Here is a 24,926-nt window from a genome sequence, read left to right as displayed (position 1 = left end):
TTGGTTCTTTTTACCACTTTATACTGTGTGCAATTCAGACGCAGAGTGAGGAATCATTGTTCTACGTTTCATAATGAGTCTTCCTGGTAATAAAACGATCTAAGTGTCGTAACCTATCAGCACAATAATCCTATTTAGTGCACAAATTCCACTTTTTAAATGTCCACATTTCACATAAAGGGATTCTTGTGTTTTTAGGATCAGTGATAATCTAAGGCAAACCATTTTCCTTGAAAAGTAACTTACACTGTTGGTGTCTTCATCTGACTCTCCGCAAAGTTTTCACAGCACTGTGAACATGAGATTCTGTTTCTAAAATGACAAGAAGCTGCTCCCTTTTTTACAATTTTTAAAGCAATTTAACATTCAGAATTAGAAATGGAAACTTGTCTGTTTTTGTCCGTCATAAGGCAGTCCAATGTAGTTGAGGAGAGCGCTCATAAAAACAGAGCAACCGCAGCCTCAAAAGTCACCGACACATTTCCTGTTTTGAAAAGTTTTATTCAGAGAAAAAAAACAAAAAACATTTGGACTAAAATCAAGACGGTCAGATTAATTAAGCAAGAGAAAAAGATCAAGTTGATCCACGACACAGTAACTTTTTATGGGACATAAGTTCAGAAAAAAAAAGTTTTTGCACACATTTTACTGTACAGGCTTAATCATACGGTTAAAAATCAGTGGGACTTTTTAGATTAATTCATGTAAACAATAATTATTATGTGTACAGTATTTATATTTATATTTTTATTTAATGCTTGCTCATTTGTATTTATAGTGCTCTGCAAAACCTCTAAATCACTCGTCTTTAATTTTGCTTCTATTGAGTCTGTTTTTTTTCTCTGGTTTTCCCTGAAACTATTTAAAACAAATTAGCAATATCTGGAGGTCATGTGTTTCAGAAATGGTCAAATGTGCAGCAAAGATCAGATTTTCAGCTCCCTTTGGAATAACCCTGTTGAAGCCATTTGAGATTTGTTCAAGATGTATTTAAGATTGTTTCATTTGGAATTTCTTCACAGATTCAGTCAGAAAGGTTTCAATAAATTGTGTCTTTCTGTAATAAGTTTCCAAAGACCATTTTAACAGGTTTATTATGTGTTGATACGTGTGTGGACCGGACCAGCCTCTAATTTTAAGACATAAAGAAATCAAACAAAAAACCTCATAGGACGCTCAAAAATCTGATATAATAATAATAATCAAGGTTACGCTAACATTTTGTTTGAGGTTTTCCAGTAACCCAGGAAATATTTCCAACCTAAAATACCCAGAAACCATTGCTTCACGCCGACTGTGACAGAACCATGAGACGTTTTCAGAGTCATTGTCTGAAGGTGATGAGGTAATCCAGATAAGCTTGGTCATCGTGGAACACGACAAACATGTTGGGTCTGCCCATGTTATCCACCACGCTGTCGTATCGTATATGAGGCTCCTGGACGTCGAGAGCCGGAGGAACCTTCATGCCCCTTTGGCCCAGAGTGTAGACGCCTGTCAAGACTCTCGCCACAAACATCAGCTGAGAACCATCAGCAGCAGGTCTGGAGTAGGTGGGGTGGCTGGAGTAACTGGCATCTACGGCAAAGTAGGTTCCCTCACCGTAACTTGTTGCTGCGAGACCGACAAAAATAACGATTTTAGCAAACTATAACAAAGAGATACTTGCTGCACTGGTTCTCCTCTTTTATTTACTCATTCCTTGGCTACTTTTAAGAAATTCAATTTACAAAAGCTGTAAGATGTACTGCACGGTTTAGACTAGATAAGATGGTTTTACCGTTTTGCCCACAGAAGCGCCTGTTGAAGCCAGTTTTCATGATGGAGTCACAGTTGTCCTCCGTGGTCCCATGGTATAGAAACTTTTCATTTGCAGCTCCCTCTTGTTTGTTCTTTTCAAATATTTTTTTCTTCTGTGCCTCATAGGCACGACGTAGATGAATGTTCTGCACGCGCTCAATCTAACAGAAGAAACAGAGAAAAACTGTTAAAGCGCCGACCGTTGGCAGCTGATGGCACCGCCACAGAAAAAGTGCTAGATATCTTGACAAAAAAGCTCATGGAAGCTGATAAATTAAAATCACTAACAGCTTTGAAATTTCTGACCTTTGTTTTCAAAAAGATGAATATCAACAGGTCATAAACGGGTAAGGATTGAAATCTCTGTATACTAAGTATGCAAAGTCAATTTTTTAGGTTTCTTTTTAGCAACAAAACTGTCAAAGACAAAATAAAATACTAATCTTTACATTTTTAAACACACAGGCATGCTTTTAAGCAAATTTAAGGAGTAGGGAATCATGTCCTGTCCAACCCTAACCAGGAGAAAATAATATTAAGGGCAGCTATCAAAAGCATCCTACAGACACTTGTCAAACTCTCAATCACTTCTGAGGTGAGCAGCAACAAAGTCCATTTTTAAGAATAGTAAATTGATTCCTAATGGAAACCACCAACCTTCATCACAGTGTGTTTAGCAGATCGTTTGAATCCCTGCTTCACTCTCTTGTATTCTGGTGAAGAAGACTCCAGCACTACCCTCTTCATGTCCTCACCGTTCGCCATGGTGTCCCATTCCAGAGGGAACGTGAAGTCTGGAAAATATATTACACCGGAACATTATAGTGAACCCGTCTTATAACATAAGAATATCCATAGGATTTAACCACAGCTTTCACACTGAATGAGAGTAATAAACAAAAGTTACATTAATACCGAAATCTAGTAATATGGTATTTGAGTGTAAATGCTGTAGTAGTCACTATTCAGTATAATAAGTGGAACTATATGCATATATATTGAAAAAGGGACAAGGGCTTTAACAAAAACGAGAAAGGTAAAAACAGAAAATTAGCTAGCTGATACAACCCAGCAACAACAGGCCTTTTGCAAAATGCTGAGTAAAAGTAGCTTCTGAAATACTTCATAAATAATTTTAACATCTGCTTTTCTCACCTTCCAGATTCTCAAGTCGTTTGATGTTTGTTTTGCGTCCTTGAGCTGAGACCGTTAAGCTTTGTAGATCCACTTGCCACGAGACTCTGTATGAATCCGTAATTCCTCCTCCAACATCCTTCATTTCCAGGTTGTAATTGGCCGTTTTGGGGAGTCTTTCCCAGTTTCCGTTGTTCCCCAGGATGCACCACATCACGCGCGCGAACAAATCGTCCTCGTCCCTCCCTCTCACCTCTCTCAACAGGGTACCGTGCAGGTTTGAATTGAACTTCACGATCGCCCTGTTCACCCCGTCTTTCATACCGTTCACTATCAGGTTTCCAGAGGGGTCCTTCTTCATGTACAGACCCTCCGTCCTCACCAGCTGCTGCAGATCCAACATGTCGTCTGCGTGGAGACTGCCTAGCTGCTCTTTTGGGAATGTGTGTTCAGTACACTGATGCTTATAAAGATTCTTCAGTTTTTCCATAGCATCAGTAACATCCTGTCTGGTAAGACCCAGGAACAGGAATGTAGATGGCTCACTTACAGGAATGGTATTATATATGCTGAGGTTGGCAATCAGAGGTAAAGGTGCCTGTTGTTGTGCCTGAGGCACCTGAAATGATGGTGCTGGAGAACAGGTCAAAGATATTTGTGAAAAGTCCGAATCATAATATTTAAAGCATCATAAGAGATAAGCTATTTGTAAAAAATGCTCTGTTACCGTTTCTTCCAGAAGTAGGAAACATCTGTGTTGCCTCTTCTTTAAAAGCTAAGAAGACGTTGATTTTAATCAGGACAAGGCGGATGGAGGTGAGGCTGTAAAAAGGACCGGATGATGTGGCAGTTTTGATTCCTCTCAGGATGGCGCCTGCAACGACTGCAGGGTCCAGCCCACCGGCTCCTGCAGAGAGAGATTGTCCGCACAGAGTCCAACCACACAGTGCAACGTTTCTTATGCGTTCTCCAAAGAACACAATAAACTTACCTGCACAGATGGCAGGAATGGCTACAGAGCTGAATCCCTGGTCTTCACAGTAGTTAACGATGCTGGGCACAAAAGCTTCAACAAGGCTTGCGTCTTTCTCTCCACATACGTGTAAGATGGCTTTACAGGGGAAATGCCCAGGCGGCGTCACAAAAGGATTTCCTCGGCTCACGTTCGCTGTACACACAAAGCACAGGAGATCGCCACAAAAACCAAATAATGGACTGTGTGTTGCTTTCAGACACGTGGCCAATTCTCCTCTCTTACCTGTTTTCAGCTGAGCTTCCACCCCTGATCCAGCTACGGTTAAAATATCTTTGCAAACTCCCTCTGTAACAAATAATTATGTGCACTTTAATATGTTTTCGTTGCTGATGTGAAAGCAGAGCCAAGACTTGCTTCACAAAGGGTAACAGTCTTTTGATAAAGATGAGATGTTTTTTTCTTTGCAGATTTACATATTTAATAAGGAATTTGACTTGATGAAGGGCCATTCAAGTACAGGCCATTTAAAAACCATTTTTAAGAGTAGCAATCTCTAAATGTCTGCCGGTTTTCTAATGTTGCCTAATCAAAAAGAAACGGCTAAACTGCCACAGTGTGCTTCCTTCCTTGGACTTTGAGCTTCGAGTGCTGTCCTCAAGCATTTGATCACCTACCATTGTAGAAGTTGACAAAATCGGTGGTGTTCACCACAACGTCTGTAGTCTCGTTAGTGATGTCGCCGAACACCAACTGCAGTTTGACCCCGCCTCCTACAGTGATGTTGACGTCATCGAGGTCACTGGTGAGGGACCTGAAGAGTGCTGAGAGAAAGAAGCCGTCTTGAAGTTTGATGCCAATAAAATGTTTATATGCTGCAACAATTATGAACTGCCAATAAAGTCTAGTTTACCTCTGCCTCTCTGGTTCATGATTGAGCTGAGATGTTTGTATACTTCATGGTAGGTCTGGAAGTAATTCAAATCAATAGTAAATCTTATGTAACATTTATTTAAATGCCATACTTTGCTTTGAAGAGGTACCTCCTCGGAGTCTGGATAGCCTGGTTTAATGACAATGTGGATGGTGGTGAGATTTCCGCATTGGTTAGACAATGCAAATTGGCGAATGCTTTCCTTCAGAACCTGCACGGCTTCACTCAAGGGGTATTTTAGGAGCAGTCCAGGTCCAATAACAGGAATGGCCACTGAACTGAAGCCCTTCTCTACACAGAGGTCCAAACATCTTCTTAGCCCCCTGGAAAGAGCCTGAAAGGCAGGAATAAAACATTTCCCTGTGATAATAAGAATTCATCAATCTACAGTCCAGACAGTATATATGGTCCGTCCTGTTCTAGGGGTATCCCTCTGCTATCAGTCTTGAAATCTTCTGAACAAAGGCACACAGTAGTTACCCTGATTAGAACAAAAACTCCACAATCAAACGATGAGTCCAAGCTAATCCCGTCCCATAGAGCGACTCATTCTGTCTTTGTTGGGACAAGTCATCTTATGAAGGATGCTAATTTCAGCAACCGTGTATTTTTCTCTCCATAAATAGATATTGATTACTGGGGTTTTGATTTCTCACCTGCACTCCTCTTCCTCCAACTCCGTCCCAAGCCAGGCACTCTATGCAGAATATCTTGGAGCAACCCAGAGAGGCGCTGGCACCGACCTCCAGAACATCACCAGGAACGAGGTAAGAATTTGCAGCCAATAAGTCAAACTTTGATTTGATTACATCTCCGCCTTTCACAAGCAATGACTTGCCAATTTTTGTTATAGACAGCTGCCTGCCGTGTGTGGGGACGACCAAAATGTTCACCTGTGAAAACATTTAGAAATAGCATTAATAGAAAACTGGCGTCCTGATAATATCGGGCCAGATATTGGCAGTAATGTCAGGATGTCAGACATTGGCAGGATGTGAGACACTCTTTCTCACATTAAGCCAAATATGAGAAAGAAAATTCAGCAAAATTGTCAAACCTGCTCTTTCTCTAAACTGCCAATCTTGATTTCTAGGTTGATTTTGACTGGACTGTCTCCAACGGTGCTGAATCGAGACCTGGGAGTTGGTGTTGGTGGGATGCTGCTGAGGCTTCGCTGTTTGTTTACCACAACTGGTGGGCTAACAACTTGTTGTTCCCTAATAATGACCTGATAGGATACTTCAACCAGCTCCTTGCTGTCTTTACCAGCTCCTTGGAAGTACTGCAGCGCCCCAGGACCGTCCAGAACCAGTTTGTCCATTGTCATGCTGGCCAGAGCTGACCCAAGGGCTTGTTTGGCCTCCTGAACCAGCAAACGAGGACCAGACAAAAGAACACAAGGGTTTGGAAAAGACGAGGCTTTGATTGTCACATCGGTCCACTTCATGCCAAGTATTGCTAAGATTTTATCAAAGCAGTCAACAAGTTCAGGATACTGCAGACTGATAACCTCTTGAGTTGAAACCTGATTTGCCTGGTGATCATAAAGAAGGTCTTTAAGCGTGTTCACGTTTTCAGTGTAGCCCACCAGCTTTACTTTGGTTGACGGAGTGCCACTGGATCCAAGAAGGAAGCTAACACTCACTCTGAGCTCACCACGGTTTTCCTCATCCTTGGCTTTGTTGAGACTTTCCTTGAGTCTGTCTAGATCTGGAGCCACCGCTGCAGCTCCCTGAAGAGTCACACTGGACTCACTGAGATCTCTAAGCACCGCCATCTCAGCTTCCCTCAGAGCATCCGAAGACGAACTGGACAGAACCAAATCCGACCCCACCTCCAGGGACACTGGACTCCTGAGACTTTGCTGAAATCGTGTTTGGTACTTGGAGATGATGCTGCTAGTTGCCATGAAGTCTAATAAATCATTGGAAAGGCTGAGCCTCTTCTCCTTTATCGTTTTCATCAGTTCATTCAGTTTGGCTGCAGCAGACTGCACCTTATCTTCAGAACCTTCTAAGATTATGATGTTAGTGGCCCTGCTGATTTTAACCTCTGGACAATTTGCACTCATCTCTCGGTTGAACTCCTCCTCAATCAGTTTGAACCACTTCTCCACAACCGGCTGCTCTTTGCGAGTTGGTATGCTTTTTTCCAGAACCGCAATCTTCTCCTTCACTACAACTGATTCCCCCACAACCACAGCATAGCCACTCTCTGAGTACACTCTCACATCATCAGACACAAAGAAGGGATCCTGTAGAACCTTCTTGACTTGTTTGGGCTCAAGGACATGATGGCAGGTGTAGTCCTCGATGAGATTGACGAAGATCCGGTCCACTTGTAGCTCCCAGTTTTCTGCAGCGCCATCAAAAGCTCCTCCGGGCCCCTTCTCTATGTTCCCCCTCACTACTGCCTCTTCTTCGTCAAAGTCGAGCTGTATTGTGCAGCCAATTGCAGAAAACTGCTTCTGCAGTATTTTGTAAGCTTTAGGGTTGTCTCTCATGTAGAACAAGAGAAATATGTCTGTCCTGAAAGTCTTCTCAAGTCCTTTTGTGCTGACTTTAGTAGTCGTCTGAAAGACCAAAACAGCAAAATTAATGAATTTGTTACGTAACAGAAAAGTGAACACAAAAAATGTTTTACAAAAAACGTCGCGCCTTGGGAAACCAAAAACAATAATGTATTTATTGGGATTTTAAGTGATAGACCAACACAAAGCACTACAAGAAAAATGTCTGAAGTCTTCAGACAAACCTGAAGACAAACATTTGTTCTCTGGACATCTGAGAACAAACATAATGAAGACCAGCAATCATAGAAGATGTGGTCAGTGAGAAAGTTCTGGACAGCTTTAACTCAGAGTTAGGTCATAAAGACTGGCACATCTCTCACCGATCTGCTCAATCCATTATCTTTGAAAGAATTGAAAGACTGTAGCAAAAACTGCAACCCAAAATGACATGACTGTAGACAGAACATCATTTATGTACTCCACAAATCTATACGGAAAAGTACCTAATTTCCAATTTTCCACAAATCATGTGGAGGATCCATCAAACATGAGAAAAATGGCGCTCTGATCATTAGACATCAAAACTGAGCTTTTTTGCCTACATGCAAAACACAGTATGTTTATTCAGGTTTATTGAAGCAAGGATGCATCTATTGGACCTGTTTCAGAGAAACACACATATACATCAGACCAGTCCAGTCATTTTCTAGATTTCAATCGAATAGAGAATCTGTGGCGACACTGCAGAATTGCCCTTCACACATATGCTGCCCATCAGGTCTAGGTGAGTGTCAGCCATTTTTATAAAAAGATACGTGGACAAAACATTTAGTCTTCTAGATGTGCAAATTCAGCAGCAACATGGACCCAAAAAATGGTTTTACAAATGACTGACCTAGGGAGGCCAAGTACCCATATGAGTAACACTTGTCAGAGATTCGCTTGGTAAGAATCTGAAAAATCATATGTAATTTTCATTACAGTTAACAAATATGACTTTGAATTAGTCAATCATATAAAATCCCCAAAATATAAATTAAAGTTCATGTTTATAATGTGACAAAATAAGATGTATGGACACATTTTGCAAGGTACTTTGTATTATGTTTGTGAAATATTCAAATATACAAATAAAGATTGCACAAGTTACTACTAAACACTATCATTCACAGGTGTCAAACTCCAGTCCTGGAAGGTCGTTGCCCTGCAACTTTTAGATGTGCCTTTTGCTGCGCCACACCTGAACAGAACAGAACTGAACCTCCAAAGCCTTGCTTTCATTAGCAAGGCTTTGGAGAACTGATCTACACAAGGAGGAGGTAATTAAGCCATTTCATTCCAGCGTTTTGTCCCGGTGGCACATCGAAAAACTGCAGGACAGCACCCCTGGAGGACTGGAGTTTGACACCCCTGCTATAGTTCTTGAATATTTATTTTCCAGCTTTATGACTCAAATCGACCAAAGTTAGTAACATAAGGGAAACTGGTCTGATCAGTTGAAATGAAACTAAAAGAAAAATCCAGAGAAACATCCACTTCAGGATAGTAACTGGTATTCTTAGTCAACAACACCAGTCCCTGTTGAGGTTTTATCCTGCTTATGTAAGATATAAATAAGAGCTCACTTGTGATTGGCTTGTCGATGGCTGATCCTGGGTCTGCGGTGAATTGCTCCGAGTCACAGTCAGGTGTAAATCTCCCCCAGGGAGACTAATCGTATGAGTTTTCCTCTTTAACACCCTTTCCTGGTCTGTACAATAAAAAACAATGTAAATACCGTATGTTTTAAATCTGCATGCATGCCCTTATTTAAGACAAATATCGGTGCATACCTTGTTGTTCCTTGAAGCAGACTTTATAGATCTTGTCTTCCACCTTTTCAATCCCACCACAGTCGCCTCCCCCCGAGAGTCTTCTTTTCTGAAAGTGTCTACTGACCTTGTCCTTCTCTCTGTCTGTTAAATATCTGGCCTCAAAATACAGTGGATAAGGATATTCAGCCATTTTTGACTTCTAAACTAAGAGAGAACTTTCTGTTCTTGTCCCTATTCTGAGGAAATAGCGTTCGCTGAAGAATTAAGTTTCACTTTCTCTTATCTTTCACCTCCCCTTCACGCTTTTGACACACCTAGACACAGTCCGGGAATTGGGAAACTTGGTATTTCCTGGTGTCACTGTTGAACACCAGCAAAGTAAATAAAAGACAGTGAAACCCACTGATCATGGCTTCATGATAATATTTATTAATGTACAAACACAGCATCTAACATTTCTTGCGGTCATGACATAACTTGTGCAATTTTGTAGTGACCCTACATTCACTGTGTAGAAGAAACATATTCACACACAAGTAATACTCAAACTGCGTCACACATACCAGATAGGTAAGCATAATGAAACTTTTTACAGTTTTATTGTTTCCTGACATGTGTGAACTGGTTCGGCCTCTAATTTTAAGAGTCAAAGGAGTTAAAAGAAAATCAATCATCATAGGACCTTCAGAAATTCTGATTCTTTTTTTTTCTCTTAGAAAGTCTGCTGCAGCCAGGATTCCTGGAGGAGAGCAAACTACAAATGAGAAGTTTGCAGCACCCAGGCGTTCCGAAGATGTTACATTTTCAAACACGCTGGAAGCATTGCACATGTAAACAACCCTGTTGTCCTCTGATTTAACATTACAGGAACAGACAGTAGGCAAAACGCAGTTATCATTTGTAATGAAGTTTCAAAATATTAAAAAAATAAATATCTCCTTTAAACCATCTCCTCTCACATAATTACCAACGTGAAAACAAATCACAGCCTGCTAATCAATAGGACACCAGCTGATTCAGCTGCTGATTCAGCTGAATTGTTCTGGTTTTGCGGCTTGTACACTACCTCATATGTCTAGACAACAGTGCTAACTCTTCACTGTCTCTGAAAAAGATCCCTGTGGCGTCCCGGCTGTAATTCTCCTCAATGCTATCTTTTAACAGAAAGCCATAATGTTGCAAGGTAGACTGAATTCCTTCCTCACATCGTTATATATTTGCAAATTTTTCTTCCACACCAGGGTGCTAACTGATTACCTCTGGTCCAGAATCTTTTCTTCAGGTATTTGTATTTCTTCAGACAAGGCCCTTAATTTCAATTAAAAATGCTGCTGCAGGTCTCAAGAGAATGAGTCTCTAGTCTGGGCGATGCCTTCAGTCCTGCGGCGAACGACTTTAAATCTTCAGGTGTCAGACTGTGAACTATGTCTCTGAGGCGTTAATGAACAGAAACATTGTTTTCACAAAATATTAGGGTCAAAACAACAGAAACTGCAAAGGTATGAATTGGTACATGAACATCAAGGGTTTTTTTTTTTTAAACATGTGCTTAACAAAAGGTGATGAGGTAGTCTGGGTACGCTTGGTTATCATGGAACACCACAAACATGCTGGGGTTGTCGATATTATTCACCAAGCTGTCGTAGCGGTCATGGGGTTGCTGGATGTCGCGAGGTGGAGGCATCCTCATGTCGCTGCGGCCCAGAGTGAAAAAGCCTGTCAGGACTCGGGCCACGAACATGGTTTGAGTACCGTCTGCTGCGGGACTGGAATAGTCCACTGAGTAACTGGCATTTACAGCAAAGTAGGTTCCTTGACCAAAGGCAGTAGCTGTGAAAGACAAAATGACATAATTACCTTTCATGGTCCAGGAAAGTGCCCAGGTACGTTATTACAGGTTCTTTACGCATCCTAAATCTCCACAAACAATTCATCTGCAGAAGAACTAGTTAGTAGACACATTACCATTTTTCCCAGAAAAGCTCCTGTTGAACCCTTTGGTTTTGATGGAGTTGAGGTTTTCCTGGCTTGTCCCATGGTACAGAAGTCTTTCAACTGCTCCACCTTCATTTTTGTTCTTTTCAGAGATGTGTTTCTTCTGCATTTCATACGTGCGTCGCAGGTGAACGTTCTGCAAGCGTTCAATCTGACAGGAAGGAAAAAGAGATCATGGATCAATAAAACTGATTTTTTTATATGATTCGTTCAAAAATCATTGCTTAGGTTTGATTACATACTGTTTATTACACAGCATGTAACAACTCATAACAATCACAATGTGATGTTATGAGTGGATAAAATGAGCACACCTTTGTCTACGAGTTAATGATGGGGTACACATTTACTACGAGTTAATGATGGGGTACACATTTACTGAGACAAAAACAAGAAGCTAACTAAAACAAAGAGCTCTCCTACCTTCACAATGGTTTTGTTATGGGCAGTTTTGCTGAATGCCTGCTGGACGGTTCGATACTCTGCAGATGAAGGACCCAGCAGCACTTCTTCCAAATATTCAGCATTAGACATTTTGTCCCAGTACAGCGGAAATATAAAGTCTAGCAAAGTGTCACAGTTGACATTAGAAGATGTTAGAAACACACAAAGATATTCTGGAAACTTCGTAAATGCACTTGTTAGATTATAACAAGTAACCTGTTTGGTGAAATGAATAAACATTTGGCACTTCACATCTGTGATTCAGGTACCACAAAATGATTTTAATGCTTCCTTTTATTTTATTTTTTTATCATAGCAAAGCCAATAAAACGTTTTAAACAATGCATCTTTCTGAGATATCTTCCTTTTCAAAAGCAATACTTATAACTGCACAACTCCAGTGATGAGATTAAATATTTTCAACTTTTAGTTGAAATTAAAACTAGTATAGGTTGACAATGAGGGTTGCATTCAACTTTCTGCACGTTGTGTCAAAATATCAACAATGAAAAACAGTCTATGAGCACGTTAATTTCTAAAAAAAAAGTTGTGTGTATATGTGTTTTAAAACTTTATCAGGTTATTCGTTCATGTATTTGACAAACCAACCATGTTTAACACACTTAATGTTTGAGCTTCTTACATGAAGTCAGAGTTGGTTAATAAATTACTTCCTTGCGAAACGCGTCATCACTTACTAGCAATAATAAACTTCTCATCTGTGACTTTATAGAAATGCCACAGAATAAAAGATCATATCTGTAGATCTCCAGCCCAGTTAACCATCTTTCAGAATGCATTTTCATTGTAAGCGTATGTTTTTTTTTATTTTTTATTTGTCTGTTTCTAAGAACATACATCAACACGACAGCCACCTAGAGAGTGATCTAAAAGGCAGAACAAGCCTGTAGATAACATGAGGAGCCATAAACATTAGGGCTCACTCTTAAGTTGGTAACTGCAGATTGTTTGCTTAAGATTAGTTCTTTTTTGTTTTTTTGTCCGTACTTACCTGCCATGGAGTTGCCAGACAAAAGATGAGGCCAGGGCTCAATAAAATTAAATGCTGATTGGACTGCACCACTAGTTCCTGCTGGTGAAGGGGGGATGTGTTTTCTTTGTTTAGATTAACTTTTGTATCTAAGTGAATATTTGTATATATATGTTTGACATCTGTATTCTGTTTAGTTACCCCTATTGTGTTTTAACTGGTCTGATCAGCCAGTTGGTCATTTCTTTGTTAGGTTAGTTATGTTTGCTTGTGCAGCCAGTTTGTTTGCATTTTTGAGGCTCTGATATTTTTTTCTCATATAGAATATTTTGGGTTAAAACAAAAGAAAACCCTATTTTTCTAATATTTCCTGTGACGACTCCTGTGTTCAATTCGGTCCATCACACAGAATGTTTATATTGTTCTAAACCAGGTGGCATGTTGGTGAACATATAGTGGTATATATGGCATGACGTAAGCTGAAGCTCAACCAACATGTTTTTTTTAGCAATCCCAAAATGATTCATGGCAGTCTGACTTTGTCTTTGAGGTAGCAGTCAGTCTGCAAGGTAAAAGGCAAATGATAGGCAAATATTGCTCTCTTTGCCTCTTTCAAAGTTTGGAAATTAAATCTGAAACCATCATGAAACCAACACTCAAATAAAACCATTTGTTCCCCTTACCTGCCAAATTCTCAAGTCGTTTCAACTTGGCTGTTTGTCTGGTTAAATCTCTTCGGGCCTCCATCTTCTTTAGATTCACACTCCAGGTAACCCTGTGTACATCCACTATGCCTTTTGTGGTGTTACGCTTTTCCAGATTGTAATTGGCTGTTTTTGGGAGCCTCTCCCAGATACCGTCTTGTCCCAGAATACACCAAACTACGCGAGGGTACAGACTTTCCTCCTCTTTGGCTCTCAGTTCCTTCCTAAGAGGAATGAGTGTTTGGAGCATTTGATCCACCTGGTTGACACCAGCTTTCAACCCGCTCACCGTCAAGCCACCCTGGCTGAAGGGGTCCTCCTGTACATACAGGCCCTGAGTCTCAACTAGGTTCATCAACTTCCTTATGTCTTCCTCTGTAAGGTCTGCCAGATCCTGATTAGTGAAGGTTTTTGTGACGCTGTGGTCTTGGTATAGATTCTTAACCATTTTTAGGGCTTCTTCAACATTTTCTCTTTGAAGGCCCACAAACAGGAAAGTGGACTGCTGACTGGTGGCTGTCGTATGACGGAGAATTGAGGTTGAAAGAATAAATTGTCTTGGTGTTGATACTGCAAATTATTTCAAAGAAAAATGTTTAGACAGTCAGATGTAGCTAGAAGAAAACTCATGGTACTCCTGTTCATTATTGCTTACCTTGACGTTCCTGGATCAGAACTTTACAGGAGCTCTCAACCATTTCTTTGCTCATTTTACCTTCTGCCTGGAAGTAACGTACAGCTCCCGGACCATCTAAAACCAACTTTTGGAATGCCAGACTTGCTAATCCGGACCTAAGAGCCTTATGGGCCTCCTGCACATGGCAACGGGGGCCAGAGATATCTACGGTGGGTTTGGGAAGAAGGGACTGTTTCAAAGTAACTTGTGTTTGCTTAAAGCTAATCAGTTCTAGGATTTTGCCAAAGCAGTCAACCATTTCAGGATGTTGCAGGGGCAGAACTTCTTTTGTAAAAACCTGATTCAACAGGTAATCCTGAAGAACATCTCTGAGATTCTTCACATAGTCAGTGTAGCCCACCAGGCGCACTTTGGCCACTGTGGTTGCACCTTGCCCAGGGATGAAGCTGAAGTCCACCCTGAGCTCATCACGGTTTAGGTCCGTCTTGGCTTTCATAAGGGTTTCTTTGATTCTGTCTGTATCTGGAGGAACAGCAGCAGCACCTTGGAGCTTCTCAATCTCCACACTCAGATCTCCCACCAATTCTGCCTGAGCCTCATCCAGTTCACGAGGGCACTTACAAAACAAGACCAAGTCTGACCCGACCTCTATGAACACGGGATTCCTGAGCCGTTGCTGGAAGAGTGTCTGGTACTTACGAACGGCATTACTGGATTTAATAAAGGTTATTACATCTTGAGGAAGATTTATTCTTCTCTCCAAATCATTTCTGTTTTGTCCATGGGGGTTAGAAGGTCTTATGTTGCCAGAACCTTTCAAGGTGACTATATTTGTATTTCTTGAGATGTCGACTTTTGGGTAAGACATCACTCTGAACCGCTCCTCCCTGTGACAGGGGTCCTTCTGGAAATAAAACAAAGACCCAAATAAAATTCTCATCTGCCTGTAAGTCCAAAATTATTCATACCCATGGCAGGTTTAGAATCAACATTACTTTTCTTTATTCAAGTCGTCTGAGACACGATGAAATAGGCATGTCTCAAAAGAGAATTGAAAAAATTTATTTTTAATTTTTTTTTTTTATTTAAAAAAAAATACAATGCGGAAATATCTGAGGCAAAAAATATTAATTTCAAAATTTTCATTACCCTGACCTTTAGCTCCCTGCACAGAATCCTTTTCAGATTCACATTAAGGCGACCATGGTCCAATCCAAAACATTAATATTACTCCCATTCAGAAAAAAAACCCCCACTCCTGAACCAAATGGCTGAATCGCTTCTTCAATATGCAGTCAAGATCTCCAATGTGAGGCTAAAGACTGTGTTCAGGTGTGATAAAAACAGGACATCGGCCCTCAGGGCTGGGATTTGAAGAGCCCTGCTTAACTGCGTCTCCAAATGATGTTCAATCAACTGAACTGACATCAGGTGACATTCTGGGTGTCATGACCAGGCTCTATACAAGTATCTGACATTTCTATGCGGTAAAAGGGACATTTGAACTATTATCACGATAGCATTTCCAGAAAAAAAAACCTCACCTTTTGCTGAATATTGTAGTTCCTTTCTGTAGTGGAAACATCTGGAAGAAAACATTTCAAGCAGATTAAAAATGTGACGTTTCCTTTTTTTTTTTTTTTTTGCGGGATGGACGGAGCAGACAACGAAAAATAAGTCAGAGAAGAAGAACAGCCTCATTTTGGATTAAATAAACACTCATTTTATCATCTCCTCTCCTTTATTCTCCCACAACTATTAATTTTTAAACATAAAAGTCTCAGATAAACCGTGTCGCCGCTTTCTGTCAGGAATAGTCCGCTAATGCTAACCTGTCAGACATGCTAACGGTGGAACCAACGGCTGAGTTAGCATGGATGTTAGCCTGCTGCTAACTGGCAGCTAACTTTGTTATGAGTCCTGATGACGAGAGTTAGCTTTGTTTCCAAACACGACTCACCGACTGTTGTTGCTGGTTCTTCAGTTCCTCCCCCAGAATCTCTGCTCTCCTGGATTTAATCTCCCCTGATTCCAGAGAAATTATTTAATGATATTTATCAATTGTATCAATCAGTTCTAGTACTTTTAATAAATAAATAAATGTGTCACCGTTTCAAGAACTATACTCTTGACTGCTGATCTCACATCACAGCTTTTAGTTTCAGTTTCATTTACTGTGTGTTACATTGACACTCCCAAACATGCAAATGGTTTTCCTTCTATGGCAACATTTCTGTTTGTGTTTTGTTGTGCAAATGGCACGATGAATTAAATAGGTTGTAGTTTACAGCCTTTTTTTTTTTTTAAATAAAAATCTAATTTTGAATAATCAAACTCATCTTCTACTCTTTGTAAGTGGTTGTGAAAAAGAGGCTTTATTAAAACAACATGGTGCAAGAACTTTAATACTAGTAGAGACTATCAAAAAGTCTGAGAATTATTGTTTAGAAACTGGATAAAATCTTGAAATTCTTTTGGGTTTTTTTTTAATGGAAGCAAAATATATTCAAAATGATGTCACATTTATTTTATTAACATGTGTCAAATTTTGCTCTATTTGAAGCTCCATTTGATTTAATATATAGTCACTCGACATTATGTAAAACACAATAAAACCAAATAACTTACACTATGTTTTTTAATACCTTTAGTAAAACTGGCATCTTGCTGTACCACAGCAAACCACTAGATGTCGCACTGAGATCACAAACCGCGGCCAGGCGGAAACAGATTGTAACCATCCAACTCAGCAGATGAAGTTTACAGCATCCTCCACAGTAAACGGCGTCTTTATTCAATCCTTTCTTCTGAGATTTTAAACAACTAAATTATCCAGTTAAAGCATAACTTGTATATCTCTTCCATATCTTTTTCATATCTTTACAACATGGGCTTGGCTCTATTTACTAGCTATATAATTTTAGAAACTTATGGTCATATTTACATTTGAGATTAGAAGGGAGTTCTGGAAAATCACAAGTTGTCCTGGATTCATATGTAGTGTTTTCGGACCACATTTTTCAGTAACGAGTAATCTAAGACCAAACACAGGGCCTTAACGCACAACCTGATTACCAGGTAATCATTCTATATTTTGCTAGTATTGTTGTGGTTTTTATTTTTTTATTTGCACTTTTAAACTGTATTGAAATGCTGTTGCACCTCAAATTTGCAGTAATGGCCGGGTGTTTTACAACGTTTTAAATTTCTTACAAAATGGCTTTCTGTGTTGGTCCTTCAGGTCACCATTACCCACAATGGGATCAACATTTAGATCAGTCCCCCAGAGGGTTATTAGCAACGGCTTTATGTAAACTCACCAACACATAAAGTCAGCTGCATTATTTTCAGCAGTTCGACATAATTTCCGCTTTAAGCTTTATTATGTAGCCTGACAAATGGAAAAGGAGACCAAATGTTGCAATTTTACAGAGCTCAGTGTTGGCACACAGATGCAGAAGAGTTAAACTCATAACAACAATAAACTGTAAACAGCAGTAAAACATCTGGCCAGTTCCTTGCAGCTATTAGCTGCTTTATTTAGCATTTAGTGCAGCCGAAGCAAAAAGGTCACAACCATGATGTGACCTCCTTAGAGGTCACGGAAATATACCGGGGATTTATTTGATTCTGCACTAAACAACAGGTTTAAGTGAACCTCTTTGGTGGACTGTAATTATCTGTATTAAAGAAACAATATGGAAAGCAGAAAATATTCTGATATACAAAAAATATGAAATAGTAATAAATGTCATAAAGATTGTGGGTTCGTTAGCGTGAGGATGAGGATGAGGCTTCGGTGTGGAAAGTGGCTGTTGATCCACTGAAAGTTGTTAAATAGTTGAACAGTTGAAGTGACATGAAATAATTGTTTGTTTTTTTCTGTAAATGAAATGGTGCATTTGTAATAATGTGAAATTGTAACTTTTGTTACAATTTGTCCCTATTGGCTTTATTTGTAAAGAATTAATAAAAAACCTTGAAAATTAACATTGACTTTGAAATGTGGTGAAGAACGTGAAGCAAAACAGTGATATCATCAAATTGTTAAAACTACGTCAAGTCAAATCAGTTTTGAGGAATAAGTTTCTTTCTGAAGAAATCGTCAGAAAAGGGAACTATTGGTGCTGACTTTGCGAATTGCTTAAACTGGGATTTTGAGAGGAAAGAGATGCAACCCCTTATTTTGAATTGGGAATAACAAAATTTTAATTCTTAAGATTTTAATTAGGAACATAGGCATACTGTAGGTAAAGAAATAGTCATTTGAGCATTTTAAACTAAACAAATGTGTCGACTTGAACAAAAAGAAGATGCTCTGTGAAGATCTCAGGATTTCATTCAACATGAGATATGGATGCACTCTGTTTGGTGACATCTATTCTCAGTTAATCCATAACCCTCAAACATAATATCCTATAAAATTAAGATGATAAATTTGATATCAACCTCTGGATTGACAAAATGCCAAATTTCCAGATTAAAAAAATCTAAATGGCCAAATTCTATAAACATGTATTCATTTTTATTTGCAGAAAAACATAAATTGTTTGACAAACTTGTTGCTGACAAAAAGGTGAATTGTGAGTTTTCCTATGAATGCAGATAAATACACACATACTAAGGTTGAAATCTGATCTGACGACTGATTCAGACCAGATGAGAATGAAAATGTCTCCCAGCTGTAACTGATCGGCTGTTATCTAGTCATGTGAAAATTCCTGTCTCTGTAACTTCCCCGAAACCCAATTAGAGGGATTTCCAAGAAGTACTTGGCTGCAAACCTTAACCATCACCCCTTTCACTACAGACTACATTTATGAGTCTGCCAGATCATTAGGTACAAAACCTTATTCACCAAGAAGTGAATCCTCTACATGAAGCCAAGTGGCATCAGGTGACTTGATGAAGTTCAAGGCATCAGATTGGGAAAGAAAAGTGATTAAAGTGACTTTGGACGTAGCATAGCTATCGGTGACAGACAGGTTGGTCAGAGTATTTAATGAATAATGGTTCTACTCAGATTTTCACATACCATCATGTCTTGGGTTTATAGAGAACGGTCAGAAGAAGAGAAACTCACAAGTCAGAGGTCGGTCCCGGGTCAGAGGTCGGTCCTGACTCAGAGGGACTTGGAGGCCGTTTAACATCTCGGAATAATTTGAGCTTTTGACGTTGTTTTCTTCGTGCTGCATGTGGCATGTTTTTATAGTCACCTTGTAAACGATGCCTCCAAACAAATGTTGATATCTCAAGAACCATAAAAGGTTTGGATTTCAAACCGTTTTTATCAGAAGCAATAGGGGAACGTTTCTGTCTCATTCAAAATCCAGGTTTTACATTACTTTTTTACATTGCACAGATTATGTTACTCTAACTCTAGATGCAAGTGGAAGCCTAGATGCAAATATTAATATTTTAGCTACTTTTATATAATTCTACCTTATAAACTGCGGTGACCATACGGTTTAGGTTAGGAACCACTGTTCTCAAGCAATTTCTAATACTGTTTAGGTGGAATTTTTTCATTATTCAAAAGCTTTTACTTCTCTTCAACAGTTTCTCTGTCATAATAATCCCATTTAGGCACTTTGCAAGATTATAATTTGTTCTGGTGCGTCTGCCTATTTCTTGCAAGTGTTCAGCAGTTGATTTCAAACGTTTTGGCATCTTCAACAAACGCATTCAACATTCACACTTACGTTTTTGCAGGAAATGCACACTTTCTAGTTTCCTTCTGTGCCTGGTTAATAAACTGGTGACCTGATTCTCACTAGTTTACCTAAAAAACACTATGAAGTGGGGGAATAATTAGGGGGTTGATGCCAAAACTTCAATCAGGCAGTGGTAATAAAACATCTTGAAAGTTAAGTTCAGTAATTTTTTAAAACGCTGATGAAACTTCAGACCAAAATCTTAAAAGAACATGTATTTAAATAAAGTAAAAATGTCCTTAAATTAAATTTAGTTGCAGCTTAAGTTTGGAATTTAATGAATAATGAAACAAAGAACTTAATAACTCTGAACTAGTTAAGATAATCTGTTAATTCCTATTTAGATTTATCCACAGTTTAACATGTTTCTCACTTTTATCGCCTCTTTTTTTGCCTCCAAAATCCAGTTTGCCTGATATACCAAAGAATGATGACAAACTTTCTTGAAGATTTTCTGTAACCATGTCAGGCATGTCCCCGATTTCTGAAAGACTGTAAAATACAACAATAAAATGTTTTAAACTTGCACTGTGAGGATTTACTGACTTATCAGACATTCATCAGCAGCAAGTCCAGCTGCACAGAAGCTGGTGTTTCCAATACCAGCATATCTCAAGCCTGTGTCCTGAGTTCACAGTGAAGGAGTCATTCCATGCAGCACAGGAAATAAATAAAAGGAAGAAGGATTTCCTCCTACAGAAGAAATCAGGTTGATTACGTAGTAGTGGAAGTGAAAGAGCAGAAAGTTATTTTTTTTTTCTAAGTTCTTAGGAAGACTTATTTTTGCAACTGTGAGTGTATAAAAGGTGAAGCTCATGGCACTCCAGAGTCAGACAGCAAAACTCACAGAGAGGAGAAATCCTTCAGTCTGGAGAGGAGAGACCAATTTCATTCATTTTCATCATCTGAGACAAACATGACGTCTGCTGTCCAGCTCATCGTTCTTCTGGCCTGCATCTTCCACTGCATGTCAGGAAATCGTAAGTTTGCTGTAAAAAGATTTTTTTGTTTGTTTTATTGGGTATGAACTTTTTTCCTATCTTACTCTGCAATAATTTCTCCCCAGCTATTATTACGAAATGCCATTGTATAAAGACCATCTCGACTGTACGGCGCCCTCTCATCGCTGATGTGAAGGTGTTTGAACCGAGTCCGTTTTGCAACAAGCAAGAAGTGATGTGAGTACCAGAGGGAAAAAATTTACAAAATAATCAGAAACGACACTGAAGGCTGAGAACTAATTTACTCCTCTGTTATTGCAGAGCCTTCATGAACGACAAGAGTAAACGCTGTCTTGATCCGGAGTCAGATTTCATCAAAAATCTCCTGCAGGAAAGAGGACTGTAAGTGGGAAAAGTTTACAATGTTTTGTTTTTCCACTTTTACATAAAAGTTTAAATAGTTATTTGGTGGCATCAGTCAACAGGAATCACAAAAACGTATAACTGTTGATATTTTTCTTTTTGCGACTACAGAATTTCCTTTATCGAGCAAAAACCTTATTCAGACCATTTTTAAAGAAACACAAACGGTTTAAAAATATTTGTCTCCTTCACAGGCAGAGGACAGCAGAGACACTCTCGACAAAAACAACAACAACAACATCAACATCAACAACAACATCACCGTCTGCCACAAGGGATCGACACTGAAGCTGCTATTCACTCTGTTTGTGTTGGTTTGACTTTATTTAGGTCTACAAACATTTGCACCAGCAGCTAAAACTAAAATATTTATTTCAGGAAACAACAGGCTTGTAAAATCAGCAAACTGTGACTTTTCCAAAATATCTGTCAGATTGTACTTTAATGTACAAGAAAAGCTTTGCCTCATTCCCTTTGGGAAGATGCAGACTTATATATGTTTTCATAATTTAGTTTATTTCAAATACATGTGTCTTTTTGTCTTTTATTGCACTGTACATAAAAACCACCTGCTGTTGATGGTTAAATTGCAATAAATACAAAACCAAATAAACACTGCTCCATTCTGCTTTCACTTTATGCTTTTAATTGCCGGCAGCAAATGATTTCATAGTAAATCTGAGTCTCCACTTTATACCTACATTGGCATTGCTGCTGTATCTCAGACCTCTTTTATATTTAATCAAGGTTGATTATGCCAACAGAACAAACGCCAACTTTATTTAGCTTTCCGTTGTTTTCTGAAGACTTTGTGATAAAGTTTTGAAGCCTCTGGATCTGTCGAGTTTATTGAAACATGAGAAACTCAAGAGTCCTGATCGAAACAAATAAAAAAAAAATAAAATAAATTCTAAAATCTCAGGAAAGTAAAACGTGATTTCACTCAAAATAATAATAATATGTATAAAAACATCCATTTTCAGAATGTACAAAATGCTTTTAAAAAATAAATATTTAAAGTCTCAAATGTTTCGATCAAAACAAATAACCACCTTGGAATCACATGACCTCATTTATTTACAGTAAACTCTGAGCAGATGATGGAGAAACTTAAGTTTTCAGCTGCGAAGCAGGGGCCACACCAGGCTTTGCTGGTACGAAACCTCTTTGTGCCTCATCAGTGATGGCTGTCTGTCAAATCAAAAAGCTTCTCCGTTCTTCACTGAAGGAGTTTTTTCCTCCAGGGCAGGAAGTCCATAAAAGGGAGTGGGACGCTCCAACTGGTTCAGAACGGAGCAGAATCATTTGTGGCATCCATGTGTGCATAAAATGTGAAGGGGACGGTATTTCGCAGTCAGATCGCTTCCACACTGAGCCGGAGAGAATCACTGCAAAAAACTTTATTGTTGCTCCATCTGAGACAAACATGAAGTCTGCGATCCAGGGCGTCGTTCTTCTGGCCTGCATTACTATCTGCACCTCACAGAGTAAGTGTACTGTGCAAAGAATTTCCATATGCAATAATTAATAACATTTTTAAAAATCATTACACTGCAAAAAAAAAAAACATCTCTAAGTTATTGTAAAAATATTGGCAGTTGTCGACTGAATTTTACCTTATGAAAGTCTGTATTTATAAAGTAAAATGCTGGTAACACACAGCTGCCAATATTTCACCATAAATTAGAGACAGTTCGTTTTTGCAGGGCAACTATGGTATTTAGTCAGATCATCAATTTAGACAATAAATGGCTTTTCTCACCCTGTCCAGGTGTTGTTCGCTGCCGTTGCATCAAATCAATGTCAGTAGTGAGGCTGTCTCTCGTCATGGATGTACGTGTGTATGAACCCCATCCTGCCTGCCACAAGCGCGAAGTGATGTAAGCATCCGCAGAAACAATTTGTCAAAACGATCAAAAACAAAACTGAAGAGCACTGATTATTTACCATTCTTCTATTGCAGAGCCGTCATGAAAGATAAGAGTGAGCGCTGTCTTGACCCGGAGTCAAGTTTCACCAAAAGACTCTTGCAAGTTATGGCAATTCATGTGGAAAAGTAATTATTTTAGCTTGTTTTTCATTTAAGCTTAACATGAAACTACAAAGTTAACTTGCAGCTGCAGCAGCTTTTTCTAATTGCCCCCTTCGCTTTCTTCACAGGAACCCACTGCCAACTCTACCAGGATTGCCCAATTCCTCTCTTCTGCCATAAATGATGTAATATCATAGAACTGGCCTAAGGTAGTTGGCGGGCTTATTCATGTTCATTTAGTATAATCCAATGAACAGACAATATGTTTGAACCATTCTTCTTTATGCACTGCTAAATTTCATGCATCTGTCACATTTTGCTGCCATTCTTTTACTTTTAAGACTGAAATCATATTACAGAAAGTTATCCTGTATCCACTGTGTTGTAATTAAATGCTTCAATTGCATTAAAAAACATGTCATCTTTGTGGTGTGGTTGTATTTTGCATTACATTAATGGCTGCTGTTCAAGCTTAAAGCAGCAACTTACAGCTTCTACTTCGTCTCATTGACTTTCCAACACACACAGAGTCGTTGATTTGACTTTATTGGGTCAGTTCATCTCAACACTTGTTTACACCTCTAGAAACGCAGTGAGTGTTAAAATAGAAAAACAGAGAAACGAGACCGAAGGGCACAGATTTACAAGAGATAATCATGAAAAGAACTGAAGAACCGTTCAGAATAATACACATCCAGGCCGCCTGAAGCTGGAGAGATTCTACATGCTTCTCATTGACAACTCAGATAAAACGAACAGCTGCTCACACTGACAGACTAGTTTCTGTTCCACGGCTAGAAAACTGGGGGGATCGCACACTGAACTGTTCTGCTCTTAGGATGTTAATGATGAGCCTCAGGTGAGACCATTCACTTTAAAATCAGTAGTCAGATGACAGGTTACACGCAACTTTAAAATGTTCTCAAAATGAATCTTTTGCAGTTGTGTCTGCATGGAGTTTGCATGTTCTCGCCGTGCATGGTGTTGATTCTCACTCTGGCTTCTTCTTGCTGCCTAGAAACAGGACCTTTAGGTTATTTGGTCTCTAAATTGTCCTCAAATTCAAAGGTGATGAGCGGAGCGGAGGAATAAAAACAAAATTGATGATTATTGATCATCCTAACCAGAGGAAACTGAGCTCACTTTGGTTTTTAAATCAGGCATTTTGGTCAGAGCTTCACCTGAACAGCTCTGGTTTGGCAACATCTGAACAGGTCAGAAAAGAACGCCAGACATTCTGGAGAATCCCTTTACTCCCCTTTATATAAAACATGTTTTTATTCTTGTTAAAACGAGCTTCTCAGTATCTGGGATCAAGTGCAAGAACTCTGTTGTTTGTAAGACTCACATTTTTTTCGAGGAACCACAGTTCTGCTTTTTGAAGAAGTCCCCACAAAAAGAGAACTAAAGGAGCTGACTATTCAATAAGCTGTGCTTTTGAGGGAGAAATGGTGTAAACAGTTATTTTACACCATTTTACACCAATATAAATGAATTATTTTACAGACACTGATTAAGGCTCTGATGAGGTTTGATTCCCAAACTATTTTCTGCATGTCGTCATCTTCTTTCTCTGACTTCTTCCTGTCCAGCTGCTGATGAGTAAAGATTAAAACTTAACAAAAATAAAAAAAAATACAACATAAACTTGGTATCTTGTCAGTTGATACTGGATTTAAAAACTGTAAAAGAACAGAGGGTCTAACTTGGACAAGTAACGCAAAGAGACGATGGAGAGGAGACTGTGAGTTTGATTTAGTGTAAAAGTCATAAAAAAATGGATCCATCCTGCCTTGCATCAATGGTTCTGGTTGCTGGCGGTATAGTTATGTACAATAAATACAATATTGTGCAGAGCAACTTTAAAAAGTGACACCA

The 24,926-nt window shown here is 39.1% G+C and overlaps 4 protein-coding genes across 8 annotated transcripts; 2 read left to right on the top strand and 2 right to left on the bottom strand.

Annotated features, from left to right (window-relative positions):
- Window positions 1-422: 422 nt before the first annotated feature.
- parp142.2 (poly(ADP-ribose) polymerase family member 14-related sequence 2.2) lies at window positions 423-9,425 on the bottom strand. Of its 2 annotated transcripts, XM_055060224.1 has the most exons (14): window positions 9,186-9,425; window positions 8,979-9,103; window positions 5,899-7,413; window positions 5,498-5,734; window positions 4,951-5,175; window positions 4,821-4,875; window positions 4,585-4,731; window positions 4,193-4,255; window positions 3,926-4,102; window positions 3,662-3,841; window positions 2,956-3,567; window positions 2,458-2,594; window positions 1,781-1,961; window positions 423-1,614 (listed from the first exon to the last, which is right to left on the bottom strand). In XM_055060224.1, exons 1-14 carry the CDS (start codon window positions 9,355-9,357, stop codon window positions 1,325-1,327), a joined length of 4,116 nt encoding a protein of 1,371 aa, XP_054916199.1. In that variant the 5' UTR covers window positions 9,358-9,425; the 3' UTR covers window positions 423-1,324. The 2 variants fall into 2 exon arrangements, with proteins under 2 accessions (XP_054916199.1, XP_054916198.1); XM_055060223.1 differs by having other exon boundaries at window positions 3,926-4,255.
- Window positions 9,426-9,585: 160 nt separating this feature from the next.
- On the bottom strand, window positions 9,586-16,096 carry LOC129379381 (protein mono-ADP-ribosyltransferase PARP14-like). Of its 4 annotated transcripts, XM_055060139.1 has the most exons (8): window positions 16,048-16,096; window positions 15,899-15,963; window positions 15,483-15,523; window positions 13,957-14,842; window positions 13,281-13,871; window positions 11,586-11,725; window positions 11,133-11,313; window positions 9,586-10,997 (listed from the first exon to the last, which is right to left on the bottom strand). In XM_055060139.1, exons 4-8 carry the CDS (start codon window positions 14,804-14,806, stop codon window positions 10,717-10,719), a joined length of 2,043 nt encoding a protein of 680 aa, XP_054916114.1. In that variant the 5' UTR covers window positions 14,807-14,842; window positions 15,483-15,523; window positions 15,899-15,963; window positions 16,048-16,096; the 3' UTR covers window positions 9,586-10,716. The 4 variants fall into 4 exon arrangements, with proteins under 4 accessions (XP_054916114.1, XP_054916113.1, XP_054916115.1 ...); XM_055060138.1 differs by having other exon boundaries at window positions 15,899-16,078; XM_055060140.1 differs by having other exon boundaries at window positions 13,957-14,839; window positions 15,899-16,078.
- Window positions 16,097-20,505: 4,409 nt separating this feature from the next.
- Window positions 20,506-21,473, top strand: LOC129379516 (permeability factor 2-like). Its single transcript, XM_055060329.1, has 4 exons — window positions 20,506-20,632; window positions 20,719-20,830; window positions 20,915-20,995; window positions 21,211-21,473. The coding sequence occupies exons 1-4, from the start codon at window positions 20,569-20,571 to the stop codon at window positions 21,302-21,304; spliced, it is 351 nt and encodes a 116-aa protein (XP_054916304.1). The 5' UTR covers window positions 20,506-20,568; the 3' UTR covers window positions 21,305-21,473.
- Window positions 21,474-22,365: 892 nt separating this feature from the next.
- Window positions 22,366-23,473, top strand: LOC129379479 (growth-regulated alpha protein-like). The gene is made up of 4 exons (XM_055060283.1): window positions 22,366-22,503; window positions 22,788-22,896; window positions 22,980-23,072; window positions 23,177-23,473. Exons 1-4 carry the CDS (start codon window positions 22,443-22,445, stop codon window positions 23,226-23,228), a joined length of 315 nt encoding a protein of 104 aa, XP_054916258.1. The 5' UTR covers window positions 22,366-22,442; the 3' UTR covers window positions 23,229-23,473.
- The last annotated feature ends 1,453 nt before the right edge of the window (window positions 23,474-24,926 follow it).

Source organism: Poeciliopsis prolifica, unplaced genomic scaffold, assembly GCF_027474105.1.
Source record: "Poeciliopsis prolifica strain line A6 unplaced genomic scaffold, Auburn_PproV2 SCAFFOLD058, whole genome shotgun sequence".
In the NCBI taxonomy this organism is placed as follows: Eukaryota; Metazoa; Chordata; class Actinopteri; order Cyprinodontiformes; family Poeciliidae; genus Poeciliopsis; species Poeciliopsis prolifica.
The sequence above is the reverse complement of the archived record's forward strand: the minus strand, read 5'-3'. Positions and strand labels throughout refer to the sequence as shown.

Excerpts from the sequence above, each read along its gene's own strand:
- parp142.2 (XM_055060223.1), bottom strand. The coding sequence starts at position 9,357 with ATGGCTGAATATCCTTATCCACTGTATTTTGAGGCCAGATATTTAACA. Across the intron at positions 9,104-9,185 it reads CTGCTTCAAGGAACAACAAG|ACCAGGAAAGGGTGTTAAAG; the intron begins GTATGCACCGAT and ends TTTATTGTACAG. Across the intron at positions 3,568-3,661 it reads TCCTACTTCTGGAAGAAACG|CACCATCATTTCAGGTGCCT; the intron begins GTAACAGAGCAT and ends CCTGTTCTCCAG.
- LOC129379381 (XM_055060139.1), bottom strand. The coding sequence starts at position 14,806 with ATGTCTTACCCAAAAGTCGACATCTCAAGAAATACAAATATAGTCACC. Across the intron at positions 11,726-13,280 it reads ACGACTTGAGAATTTGGCAG|ACTTTATATTTCCGCTGTAC; the intron begins GTAAGGGGAACA and ends ACACTTTGCTAG. Across the intron at positions 11,314-11,585 it reads ATAACAAAACCATTGTGAAG|ATTGAACGCTTGCAGAACGT; the intron begins GTAGGAGAGCTC and ends CCTTCCTGTCAG.
- LOC129379516 (XM_055060329.1), top strand. The coding sequence starts at position 20,569 with ATGACGTCTGCTGTCCAGCTCATCGTTCTTCTGGCCTGCATCTTCCAC. Across the intron at positions 20,831-20,914 it reads TGCAACAAGCAAGAAGTGAT|AGCCTTCATGAACGACAAGA; the intron begins GTGAGTACCAGA and ends CTGTTATTGCAG. Across the intron at positions 20,996-21,210 it reads CTCCTGCAGGAAAGAGGACT|GCAGAGGACAGCAGAGACAC; the intron begins GTAAGTGGGAAA and ends TCTCCTTCACAG.
- LOC129379479 (XM_055060283.1), top strand. The coding sequence starts at position 22,443 with ATGAAGTCTGCGATCCAGGGCGTCGTTCTTCTGGCCTGCATTACTATC. Across the intron at positions 22,504-22,787 it reads TACTATCTGCACCTCACAGA|GTGTTGTTCGCTGCCGTTGC; the intron begins GTAAGTGTACTG and ends CACCCTGTCCAG. Across the intron at positions 23,073-23,176 it reads ATGGCAATTCATGTGGAAAA|GAACCCACTGCCAACTCTAC; the intron begins GTAATTATTTTA and ends CTTTCTTCACAG.